At 33.4% G+C, this 13,778-nt stretch overlaps 1 protein-coding gene across 2 annotated transcripts; it reads right to left on the bottom strand.

Annotated features, from left to right (window-relative positions):
* Window positions 1-235: 235 nt before the first annotated feature.
* On the bottom strand, window positions 236-12,184 carry LOC113734626 (transcription factor bHLH128). 2 transcript variants are annotated; one of them, XM_027261236.2, is made up of 6 exons: window positions 11,421-12,184; window positions 5,567-5,850; window positions 4,888-5,019; window positions 4,333-4,398; window positions 1,990-2,058; window positions 236-973 (listed from the first exon to the last, which is right to left on the bottom strand). In XM_027261236.2, the coding sequence occupies exons 1-6, from the start codon at window positions 11,923-11,925 to the stop codon at window positions 896-898; spliced, it is 1,134 nt and encodes a 377-aa protein (XP_027117037.1). In that variant the 5' UTR covers window positions 11,926-12,184; the 3' UTR covers window positions 236-895. The 2 variants fall into 2 exon arrangements, with proteins under 2 accessions (XP_027117037.1, XP_027117036.1); XM_027261235.2 differs by having other exon boundaries at window positions 4,888-5,025; window positions 11,421-12,176.
* Window positions 12,185-13,778: the final 1,594 nt, after the last annotated feature.

The following is a 13,778-nucleotide window of genomic DNA, read 5'->3' as shown; positions in this document are numbered from 1 at the left end:
TTGTACAAAACGACTAAGTCATTGTGTGATTTAACATTTAAGTAAAGATACTACTTGTATTTCAAGTAACGACATTACATAAGTTGTTTTTAGTTAAATTTTCAGTTTACATGAAACGATAGGAGGTTAAATGCGCATTTTAAAACGTTAGAAGTTATGCGTCAATACATGAAACTATGGAAGAGTTATTAACAATTTACCCTAAAAAGAATTCAAATACTTGTTTGGTTCTGGGTTTAGCTAACTTCAACATAATCAAACATCCTTAGAAAGTAGAATAGTAATGAATCCAAGTACAAAACAAATATGCTAAAATTATCATCTTTTCCCAGCTTCACATGTTCTAAATGGACAAGTAACTAGCTACTAACTAAAAGTTACAAGTTACCAAGGTGGTTCTGATTAACAATAACATAGCCTGGAAATTAAGCATCCGAAACGAAATTACAACAAAAGAGAGAACTGGTCATCACCATCTACTTGGACATTTTCGATACACTAAGAACAGAACCAAAGTATATGGTATGTACAACCGATATCGAGACACCAATGTATTGAAACATCTGAGCAGAACAAAATTGAGCTTCCAAAACCAGCTATTAGGTCATCTCTGCAAATCGGGGGGACAAAAGATCGAAAAGGATCTAAGTAGTTGTTAAGAAATCCCCTTAGAAGCATTATTTGGATTTTAGAAAGCAAAAATAACCAGACATCTTCAGCGGAACCTTGAGAGAGCCTCATTATATACAACTCTGGCAACTCTGGGTTTCATTCTGGCTCATTTGCATGGCTTGGAACTTGGGCTCCACATTGAGCCTGGCAAAGGATGCTATCCAGTCAGATATGTCTTGCATTACCAAAAAAAATCTTTCTATCAAGCTTGACTGTTCTTGCTTCAGCTCTTTCCTCCTCGACAAGAATCTTGTGGTTTTCTACAGCCACATGTGCAATTCTCAAGTTCCTTGTGGAGCCTCTGGAGAAGGTGGTGGAAGGAAAAAAAATTCAGATTCTGAATGGAGGGCAAACACATTTAGCTATTTAATGGTAATCCAAAATGGTCATCAGAACTTCATTTAAGTTAAATTAAGCTAGCACCAGCCACGGTTAACCTATTACCAGACTGGCAACTATGCACGGTAGACCACATTAGACGAGCAAATTGCCGATTACAATTGCATCAGTTGGAACTTTGCTATGAACCATGCATGCTGCAGTCTAAACGAATTTTTGTGCTATACAGGAGATATAAGCATTTTACACAAATCAAATCTGCTAAAACATGTCATGCCAGTTTCTTCCTTTCATGTTGAACACACAAAGCACTCTAGTTTAACATAGAATTTGATGTGGAATTCAAAAGACAGAAGGGCTTCAGTAAAGTAACATTTAAAAAGATCTTTCCAAGTGATGTGCTTAATTGTATCTCCTCCTTGAATTCAACTTGAATCTATATGCAGGAGTCATGCAAGATAAGGGCAGAAAGCTTTTCTGTACTCCGTATACATGCCTGCTTATTTTATTTAGTTTTCTTCTTTAGAATTCTTTTGTCAGAGTTTCTATTCATTAATTAAGATTCAATTCTTTGTTAATTGCCTCAAAAACTTTCTTCATGCCTTGAGCATACCCAAAGAGAAGGAAGAGTCCTATATACTGAATGACCAGTAATAATTTTAGTAATTCATCAATGCTGGTCATGTTTCAAGTGTCGAAACTCCTGTCATAATTTTGACATTGACTAAAGGAAAATGTTGTTTATTTATCACCATCTGAAACTCACAAGCAAGTACATACCGAAGATGCCAGCATACGTGTAAGTTATGCAGGTGCAACTACATAAATCATCAACTAGAAGCATGTAAGCGTTGGAACCAATCTCCAGTGTTCTTTCTTGAAAAGCTCACGGTCTATGAACTTTCTTTTTTGCCTTTCAGATTGAAGAAGAAACATAGCAAAAGGGAAAAGATAATGAAGAGTTGTACAAGTACTCACCTGAACCTGATTCTGAAGGCCTTTGATATGTTGCACCGCCAAATCCAGCATATCAGCATAGCTAGTTTGCTGAAGAAAAAAAAATATTATGTTAGAACAGGTAAAAAATGAATCTGACTGTGTATAGGTTTCAACTGGATAACCACTAAAATGACAATCTGATCTTCAGATGAGACCAGTCTAGTTTAAGCCATAGGATCTAAATCAGTCAAGTTCAGATGATAAACTTTACATAGTTAAAAGCAAAGAGATTAAGAAAGGAAAAGCAAAAATAGAGCGGGATCTGAGGTGTATAAACTAGTTTGCAGAGTTGTCTAACAATTAAGCTTCTAATCATCCCATTCTGCAGCATTAAGGCAGCAGCTAGCATGAAAAAAAAGTAAGCAATTTTTTACTCTTAAAGATGCTGCCTCATTAACAAAGAAAAGGACAGATATTAGAAGACTTTTACTTTCAAAGAATGTACACAAGCTTAAGGTTAGGTAGTGGCAGGCTTCTCCTTGTCTAAACTTTTTCTTCCTAAGAGTGGAATGAAATGGCTAATGATATAGCTGATTTTCTTTTCAATTATAGTCTCTTTTATTTGCTTCCTCAAATTGTTTCTCAGTTTTCCTTCCTTATCTTCAATTACGATAATCCTTGCATTGATTTGTCCAAATGAATTTCAAAGAGATGAATATCAGGAGGCTTAGAACATGGCTGCCAAGTCTATAGATGAACTAGAGAGAATAAGATTCCATAGATAAAGTATGGTGATGCAACAAAGCCAATAAAATCAACTGCAAAACAACAGACTATCTATAGGTTTAGGATGAAAAGATAGTTTAGTATGGCCCAGGACCATACAACCTAGGATACCAAATACCAACCAATTGAACTTTCAGTCAAAACTGAATGCCACATGTTAACTTGAGTTCAGAAACTGAATGCTTTGAAGCATGTTGACGAGACTTTCCTTCTTCTTTCAAGTAAATAGACTTATTAGAGCAAGATGCCTTTTATGCTCTTAAAGGCATCACTGCAAGCAACCACATGCTCTGGAAAAGATTCCTTCACTATGTCACAAGACCACAGCAATATTACAACACATGCTTTATTACCCAAAGGAGGATTCGTATGTGCTCATCCAAAAACTACATCCAGGTAACATTTTTAGAAAAGGTATTATGAATTTAACAAGCACACTGACGTAAAACTTTATTACTAGCTTTCTCAGAGGAATATGTAGCAAAAATAATTTTATTGTAAATGAGCACCCCTTTTAATAACAGGGAAGTTAAATATACCACTACTCAAAGCAACTACTCTCTTCTTCGCAATGGATATGGCTGATTACTTTATCCACAGAGCTAAGAATGATGAAAAGGAAAAGTGACACTGTTGACCGAACTAGTTCACTTTCATTTTAAACGGTGAGATAAGCAAGGGCAGCTATTAACATTCTGGTCCACAAATATGGGAAGGTACTGTACTACCAGATTGATCATATGATGTACATCTCTTTAAATGGACTTCAAAAGTTTCACTTTGCATAGTTTTGAAAATGTTCTCTTCATATGGCTTGGTGTCATTGCCAAAGCTCAAATTTTAAGGCCTCGGAAAAGTTTGTTAAAACACCAAAATTATCTCTGCAACCTAACTCAAACAAAATCATCAATTGAGGTGAGAGGTTGACATAAGATTTTGGTTGTCGCATTATCAGTTGGCCCTTCATATAGGACACATGCTACACACTAGGACATCATACTGAGGCTGCTCTGGACTATCTTGCTTAATCTTTACGTAGACCAGGTCTACCATAGACCATGCATTAAAGGCTTGTATCATCATGTATTAAGTATTTGTACCTTTCTGAAGTGTTGCACTTCATTATGGAGTTCAAAATATGACTTTCACAATAAATCAGATCTACCTAAGGAGTTCAATATATAACTTTCAGTCTTCTACACATCTTATTTTGCCTTATTTGCCACCTGATACTTGTCACATGCCTTCAGCTCTTGCTGAGTCTTGCATACCAGATACAACATTTAAGAGAGTATACAAGTAATTTTGGTTACATATAAGCGGAACATTTTGAAATGCTATTCATACTGTTCTGCGGGTTGCAGTTGAAATTTTTGCAGTATCAAAATTGTTGGAAAGATTAACCAAGCCTATAAGATATTAGTAAAGTTATCATTGTTAGTTTATTACGTTCTCTGAAAAGGAAAAAAAGAAAAGAGGTGATTATTGTTTTGTTCTTTAGTTCTATATTGAGTTGTATTAGAACTCTAAAAATTGAAGCTTTAAACTCAAATATATAAACCTAAATCAATAGGAAAAAAAGGCGTGGTATATTACCTTGTCCATATTAGGAACAAGATCTTGTAACTTCTTCAACTTCCCACTTATTCTCGTTCTCCTCTCCTGCACATAGGTAGAAAAATACTACTTAGGGTAATAGCATTACATCATAGCAACCATGGCCAATTTGTCATTACATTTTTATCTATCAAGCTCCATGATGAAAAATTTTACCCATAGATATATGATTACCAGAGTAACAAGGAAATTACTGAGAGACATGGCAGAAAAAACTACAAACTCTATGAAAACGTCCATGTAACTAGCTACAATTAGATGAGTTGGAAGAGATTAGCTGAACTGCAAGAATAAAAGATAGACTAAGGACAATGGACTTTAACTGGAGGTGCTGTGCAGTTAAACCTCATTGAAATCAAATTGAAAAGGGAAAGGACCCTCATGTTACAAATGCATATAGTTAACATTAAGACCTCATAATAAAATACAAGAAAACTATTTTTTTTTTTAATGTTTCGAATAAAAGAAGACTCTAAATATCTTATTTTATCAAAACCTTATTTATGAAACCGTAGGTCAAATTCTAAAGCTCACCCTTTCTGCAATGCTGCGGGGATGAGTAGCACAACCACGCTTTGCACGAATTTTACAAGGCACAGAATCTTGAGGGATGTTGAGCAACTTATCCATGGAGCTCATATCCAGCATTGTCTGAGGCATGCTAAACTGAAACTAAAAGCCCAATTAGGTTAAAGAAGGAGAGAGTTAACTTGTCAACAACTTATGGAATTAAGAACATATAATTGGAGAAAGTCAGAAAGTTGACAAAGGACTCTCTATAGCAGTAGCTGAATACAGCTCATTGAAAAAATGAATCAGAATACAGGAGCATACTCCTTCAACTTACGGAATAAAATGTCAATTAATGGTTCATCAATTTTCTTTAATACTACGTTCTTAACATACTAACAAAATGTTTGGTAGAACCAGTTTTCTTTTTACTTTTTCAGATTTTGAGTAAGATCTAGGATTTATTGTCCTTCTTGTTCCTTTTCTTTAGGCGCAGCGGTAGGAATGGGTGGGGAGAAGGGTGAATGCCGTAAAACAAGTCTAGATACCTTTATTCACCAGGCATTCATGTGACGCAGAGAGATATTTGATTTCACATAGAAGGATGTTAGCAGAGAAGTGATGATCTCTAATTAACAGAATGCTTAGATTGTCCTTCTCATGAAAATTGCTTCACAAGCTGCTCAACAGATATGTTTAGTACCTGAGTTTCCATGCTGTTCAGATTGACAATGTCACCGCTCATGTTCTTAGCTCTTTTGCTTGTTGGCCCCATCGAAAACATTATCGTATTGGCATCTTCCCAAGGACCTACTCCATAACTTACATTGCTGTAAGTATGAGCCGATTTTCTTTTCTCATTCTCTGCATTGAGGCCATTATCAACATTCTCAGTCTCTTCAGAGATCTGGGAAAGAGTTTCTTGATGCGTAAAGCTCAGCTGAGAGTTCAATCTTGAGATATCATGGGTCCTAGCAATCGGAAAACCTAGTTTCATACCAAAGTTCAATATTTTAGAGTCGAGGATTCCGAAAGAACTGGAATATTAACTTTTGATGCTAAACCAGCGATTAGTACTTCACATTGTGTTTTATGTGCTAATCTGATAAACAGAATGATAGCACTACACTTTTCATACATCATAACATCGACATTTTTTAATTAAACTCCTAAAGAATGAGACCATTAGGTGCATGGGCGGGTATTTGCCGTGAATGAACAAAATCACATCTTCAAGTTGCTTGAACATATTAATCTAGAACATGTACAACTACAAATGACTATCAAACATTCCATTTGGTATTCAAAGCAAAAGTATTAGCTTGATTTTTACATGAGGTTGGATAGATATCCAAAGCTTCATGGATCGCAAAGTTTACATAAGCTTAAAACAATCTTCTACTTTGTGCATTATGAAAAAGATTCATGTCTGTTTCCTTAACATGCCTATTCTAGCTTTTTAGTTTTCTAATAATAATAATGCCATTTTTATTCCTGCATTACATATTATTAAACCTATGATAATATCTTCTTGGTTTTTTGTTGGAAAGTACAAATAAATGTCAGTAGGAAGACTATGGGACAAAAGAAGCCTGCTATGGTAGAGTTATTAGGTGCCCTATTAGCAGATATGTTGGGGCAAATATTTATCAACCAAAGTGATTATCACAGCTCTCATTAGTTGCTTGGAATCTTGGGACCTCTGAGAGGTTGAAGCTGCCTCTGGAGGTAATGAAAGTACCTTAAATTTGGATCAGAAACAACATTTTCTTGTGACTGAATATTGTGATAGCTAAAATGATTGTTGGATCTTCTGAGGATTGAAATTTTTTTCCAAAAAGTTTTTCGTTGCATCATAAATACATTTCTTAATCACCTTTCTGTTTTTCTTCCAGTCATCTTTCAATCTCACATAAATTATATTCCAAAAGGTGCTACAATATTATTCTCAAAAAAAAAATTCCAAATTATCTTCAATCCGAACAAACCCGCAGACGTTACATCGGAGAGATCACTAACATTTTTTTTCTTTTATAAAAAAAACCACATAAGAAATAATAAGGCACATCCACACAGGTCTTTTGTCATTTCAAAACCAGTCTAATTTGGTATAAACAAGAAAAACAGTAGTCCTGGGGAATTGGGCATGGGAAAAAAACAGTAATTTCATTTTTCAAAACAAAAAAAAATTCACATATTCGAAGGTTGCAAAAACATGATTAGCATAATTCTATATCAAGTCTCAAAATTTCATGGTCCATATCTAGTCATTATCAATTCAACGGCCCGCTTGTCTATTTTAAAATTAAAAAGGAAAAGGTCTTCTAATTGTATGCAGCTCGATCGAGAAGGTTTCTGATAAGGCACATATCGAAGCACGAATTTTGGTTTTCTTTTTTCTTTCTGATAATTGAGGATTATTTAGGGATGGATCCAAATTCTCTGCAATCAAAGTCTTGATGCCACAAAACAGTTCACGGTGAAAGATTGATATATTTGAATTTGGATGGAAGGACTGAATTTTAAATATAAATTTTAATAAGTGAAAAAAAAAGTTATTATATATGTTTTAACATATTTTTGTTTTAATATTTACATTTGTTATATTAGCGTATGTATTTGTTCAGTCAGTATTTACACTACACGATATAATTCATTATAGAAGCCCTTGATCCGATATAGCCTTGAAATCCATTCAGGACCTAATTCCAGAGTGTTTTTGCACGATACATCCTCTTAAGTTGTACTTTTGTTGACTGATGAACTCCACAGTTAGTTCCAAGTTCCAACCAAACTTGTGTGTTTTTTTTTCAATTAACGATGGATCTGGAGCCTCACAATTTGTGTTTCGTACAATTTCGCACAAGTTGACCTCTGACATAAATTAGCATGATTTCGGTGTGAATCAAGTCTAGTTTGATGTAAATCAGGTAATTTGTTATTATTTGATGTAAATCAGGTACACTTTGATATATAAATTGAGGACAATTTGGTGAAAATCAAGAGCAAACTGTTAATTTACACCAACGTGTGTGAGATGTAACTTGTGAGGGCCCATTTCCATTAATGATCTCTATAGCTTCAAAACCATTGGCTGCTGCTTTTGCTTTTGGCACAAGTAGTAGATTTTTTTTTATTATTATTAACAATTATTAGAGTAATCAGGATAAACCAATGGTTGAACTTGAAGGAACATTTGAAGCTTAGGCATGTGACATCCACCAGCTTACTAGATAGGTTTTGTCTGCTGATTCAAGGAATCTGGCCACCACTGGTCTTCTTCTAAAGTAAACTAATGGGATATATCCTTCCAAGGAGAGCTAAAATTGTAGTTAAGAGTATTAAATTGTCAACTTGCTTCTTCTACAAGTGGGAATAATGAAATATTCCACTCAGCCAAGTTGAAGACTTCAATACATTAATGATGTGTATAAAGTCATAGTCTAGCCAGAAGAATATGAATATGACGGCACCCAAATATGGGAAATGTAAATGTAATTTTTTTATATATTTTTTTATTTTCATACTAATAAAAGAAATAATTTCCACAAATGCTTTTGTCACAAATTGAATTGACCTAGCAGTATACCCGCAAGTTTTGTAAGGGATAAAAAAAAATATGTGGTATACTTTTGTTGACTATTATTTTTCTTTTTGATTAAATAATTAAGAGATTTTCTCTTTTTATTCAATATACACCAAAATTAGAGTGTAAAGAGTCTTAAGAGCGTTGTACAATGATTAATTTGAATTTCAATTATTAGTGTATACATTTTTTTATTTTAATACAGAGTGAGATAAAAAAAAAGTACAAAATTGTACTAATATTAGGTAATTAAATCATCCCAAAAAGTGAAATCCTTGCCCAATAAAAATCTAAAGATTGATTGGGAGAATAATTAATTATGGCGGCTCGAGAACAAAAAGAAAACTTTAGGAACCTAATTCCATGACTAGATGTGACATACAACTAGATTGGCCTCTAAAATTCATAGCCATATAAATGATAAATTAGAAAAACTTTTGCTCTCAGATCATTTGACGGCCCAAAAAAAAATAGAATAATTCACATATATAGGAAGAACTAAAAAATTGAAAAAAAAATTAACATCTCTATCTTTGGAAGTCAATGCCCCTAGCCCTAGGGCTTAGGGCTATCTATAGAAGGAAAAAAAAAAGAGTGAGATTCTTTTTCTTTTTTTTTTTTCAAGCACAGGATATTTTATTCTTCAAGATAGATATTCTTAATTTATCAGCGTGGTTTTTTGGCTAAACAATGGGCGCTTCAAACCTAGGGTGCCTATTAATTGGCCCCCATGCCGGCTCCATTCCCGGTTGGAGAGAGTGAGACAGGAGAGGGCCTACCCAATCTTCTTAAACTTCCGATTTTGCCCATTGATGATTCAGATTATCATTATAAATTCCAATGACTTGACCGTTCATATTTTAGGGGTTAATACACTTAGAGTTAATTTTATATATACTAAAATTGTATATATTGTTACACTTAGATGTATGATATATGTATAAAATTTAGATTTTAAATATAAATTTAAATTAATTTTTATACGTCTAACGTGTCAAAGTATAGAAAATTAGAAACTGAATGCTCAACAAGACGTGCATTTTGCATGTTATGACAGTGTTCCTCATGCTTTGAGAAGTCTAGTGGATGCAGATCTTAAGGGAATTTGCTTCCCTCGTTTTGTACCTATAACTTAAGTTTTTTCAATATATGGTCCCTTTTATTACCCAAAAAAAATAAATAGAAAATTAATCCATACTTTTAATACTGTCAATAAATATTGCAATTTCCACTCATAAGAAATCAAAATGAATTTGACTTAGATTGGCACTTTCGTCAACTTTATTGTACATACAAAATTTATCTTTATGAGATAACTAGATACCTTAGGTTTAACACGTTTGCCCTTTTCTTCAATGTTTAGTTAATTATTTAGGTGTCTAATGGCTAATTATGAAGCTATCTACACATGTGTAACCTACAAAAGTGATAAATTTCAAGTTGTAATTTTGTTTTCTAAAAATCATGAGTTGTAGTAGAAATGTAGGATCCACTGCCAGCTTATGTCAAGTAAATATTTTACTTAAAAAGTGAAACGTTGATAGCTCATCCCTATGTAAGACATGACGTGAGTCCAGTACTTTATTGAAAAGTCAAGGTCTTGTTTGAATTGTCATTTTTTATAAAATATTTTTCTATTTTCATAATTATTCCTTTCATATAGTTCTCGATCACATTTTTATGTCATACATATCATATTCTAAAAAAATACTGTAATAATTTTTCCTTAAAAACTCTTTAAAATACAAAACAAACAGCCTCTAAATGTTCACAGAACACTACTTCCAATTTGACATTAAACTTCGGATTTGCAGAAAATGCCTATTATACTTCAATTAAAGTTCAAACCCAATTAAACAACATCAAACATCAATGACCTTTCAATATGAAATCCAATAATCATAAAGCCAGAATTCTAGAAATCCATCCTATTTCACCACTTTATGAAGCCAATTGAACTTCTTCCTAAGCTATAAAATACCAAACAGCTTGTAACAATACAACTAAAAAAGAAAAAGAAAAAGAAAACTTAAGGAGTCAAGTTACGGATTTTACCAAAATGCCTAGCAAACCGGAATACACACACAAAAAAAAAAAAAAAAAGGAATAGAGTAAAATGTAGGTTGAAACCTTCATTGACTTTTAATGTTTTAACCCAGAGCTAGGTTTCAGACTAGTAGAACCGTAGAAGAAACATTTATTAAGGTCAACAATTTTGGAGAAACAGAAACATACAAAAAAACAAGAAACAAAGAACAGGAAAAGAGCACTTAACCCCCGATAAGAAAAAGAAAGATGAAAAGGCAAACCAAAAAAGAGAAAGGAAACACCTAAAATAAGAGGGTGTCATCCTGGAACCAAATTAAAAATGCATCATTTAGCCGTACATAAACCAATGACAAGGGAGAAATTACTACTAAATTACGTGTAAGTAGAATAAGTGCCTCCTAATTACTAGTACTCTATCAATTAAACGACAAAAGTCTCTAGCCTTTATTTATGCAATTATACTAACTTCCTTTTAGATCTTATATTATCAATTGTATTAAGAACTTAACAATCACCTCGATAGAATTATTATTAGATAAAGAATTTATCTAATGGGCACTCGATGAACACTAGCTATTAGAGAATTCATGTTGAAAACGTACACTAAATCTTAGGGAGGAAAAAAAGAGAAACTTACATTTGATAATAACAATAAATTTGAGAGTGTGGTAAATGACAAATTGAATATTGATTAGACGTACTAACTCGTAACTTTGAGCACCTGTTAAAAAAATCTTGAAAGAAAAGTTGAAAAGGTCACCATAATTTACTAGTACTATATCTAAAATCCATACTAGCAAACAATAATGCAAGGGTAGAACAGAAATTTCATTCAAACAAGAAAAAGAAAATATTATTCTCTCCAAAATCCACCAAACAAAAAATGCCAAAAATCAGACAAGAATCAAGAAAATGAACGTACCATTATCTTCATTGGAAGCACAAGCATGAGTAAGATGATTAAGGAAACCAGGAGGTGAGCTGCTATGACGAACCAAAGGCGAAGCAGTTGTAGCAGTAGAAGAAGAAGATGAAGATACCATACCCGCACCTCCAGCACCACCACCAATGGACCCTTGATGATTATCTTGTTTGAAACCAAAAGCTCTATGCAGACCACTGCTGATATTTGGACCCTTTTCTCTGGGATTGCTGTTGGATGTTTTGCAGGTGGATTCAGAAGTGAGGGATGATGTTTCTGAAGAAGGGAAGAATCTTGATGAAGATGATGATGTAGGGCCTATGTGGAGGTTGTGGGAGGATCCAAGGGCTGAGAGTTCACGTGAGCTGGGATTTGTAACTGAATCAACGGTTGTAGCCAGGAGGGAACTTGGAGCTGAGCCGTACCGGATAAGCCCACCTGTGTTGCTCCCTCCATTTGGACCCAGCGAACCTTGTGATGATGAAGAAGTTGATGATGGATACATGGCTTTTTTTTTTCTTTTTTTAGATGAAAAATGATGGACAAAGTAAAGCTTTTTGCTGTGAAACAGAGGGGGAGGAGGAGGGAAAAAGAGAGAAGAAACAAGTGTTTTATTTTTTTTTTCTAATTTTTTCTTTTTGATATATAGTTCATTTTTTAATAGAGGTGTGTGGGGTGCTAGTTGCAGGTTGCAACTTGGTGAGGAAAGATCTAAGCAAGCTTTTGTACTGCCAATGGTTTGTAGTGGTGTTTAAGGTTTGCAGTTTGGACCCCATTTGGCAAATAGTGGTCTTGTCTTTTCTTTGTAAATCTCAAATTTCTCCTTGCAGAAAATGATATTCAACCCTTTGCCCTAAAGCTTTACTTGCATCAATTTGTCCCCTCTTTAAGATTTTAACTGGGAAACCTTTATGAAGATGATTATATGAACTGGCTGACAAACAAACAGTTGTCATTTTGGAAATCAACAATGATTTTCAATTTCATGTTCTAGTAGGATGTAATGTAATACAAAGTCAATTTAATGATCATTATTTAAACTTTCACAAGAAAGTAAATGAATGTATCAGTTTTGAAACCATATATATTTATAATAATCACAAAAACATTTTTGAAACCGTATTCACAGATAAGAGCTGCCTTTGATTGATGCAGAGATTGTATCATGTCACTAATATATACATATGCACAATCATCCTAAACCATCCAATTCAAGATTTCAATAAAAATTATGCAAGATTTAAAAAAGCATTAATCTTGTATGCACTGAGATATGTACATAAATAAGTACGATTGTATGTCATCTAGTTCTGAATCGTATTTGAATTTCAATTATTGCATATGTAGTGTGCATCTATACTCAATCATGTATATACCGTAAGTGTATATAAGATTAACTCTTTAAAAAATTGAAAACTGTAAGAGACATAGATGCTATTGAACAAATCAAAGGCAGAGTGATACTCTATGATTTACAGGGCTAACTGGTATTTTCATTAATCTTTTCATGTCATTTGGTTTCGTCTATATACCATTAGTTTTTGCTTGGTTTTGGAAATTGAAGGAAAGAAACCGTGGTGGGAAATGGGAATTATTATTGTCAGTCAAAGGCGACTTGATAAACAAAGTCAATAACAATCCACATTATTAGTCTTAATCAATTTTAACCAATACCTGGGTGAGGGTACTTGGATCTTATGATTGTCATGAAATATGGTCATTTTACTGGTAGAAAGTATTATTTTCCGACATTTTGACGGCCTTATTATGGCTTGATTTGTGGTTGTTGACGTCCAGTATCATTACCTTTTTGCATCTAAATTACTTAATCAGCTAGTGTCTAAATTTTCACGGGACGGCCATTTGAGTTTTTGAAATATGTTTGTACCAAATGGATGATGATGATGATGATGATTATTATTATTATTATTATTATAAAAACGTGTAAGATGGTGGTGACTATCACATCAACCCACAATTTAGCTTCTAAATAAGCATTTATTAAGTTGGTTGGGATTGAAGCCTTAATTGAAAGGGCTATAGTTTGCATCTTACTCCCTTTGTCTCACTTTCATAGTTATGTTTTCCTTTTTCACCCATTCCAAAATATAATCCATCTTATAATTGAAAAATATAATTAATTTTTAATTTTTCTAAAATACCTTATATAATATACTTTATTATCAATAAATATAACCTATCGTATTTAATATAGTTAACATTTTTACCAATAATTACTTTAATATATGTCTTGAATGGTATAATATACCATCATTATTGTTGTTTTAATTAAATGTAAAGATATAAACCCATGAGCTTGAGGTAGCTTATAAGCAGGTTGCTAATGCCAACAAGGAG

Source organism: Coffea arabica, chromosome 3c (assembly GCF_036785885.1).
Source record: "Coffea arabica cultivar ET-39 chromosome 3c, Coffea Arabica ET-39 HiFi, whole genome shotgun sequence".
Lineage (NCBI taxonomy): Eukaryota > Viridiplantae > Streptophyta > Magnoliopsida > Gentianales > Rubiaceae > Coffea > Coffea arabica.
Note: the sequence above shows the minus strand (reverse complement) of the source record. Positions and strands in the feature narration are given on the sequence as shown.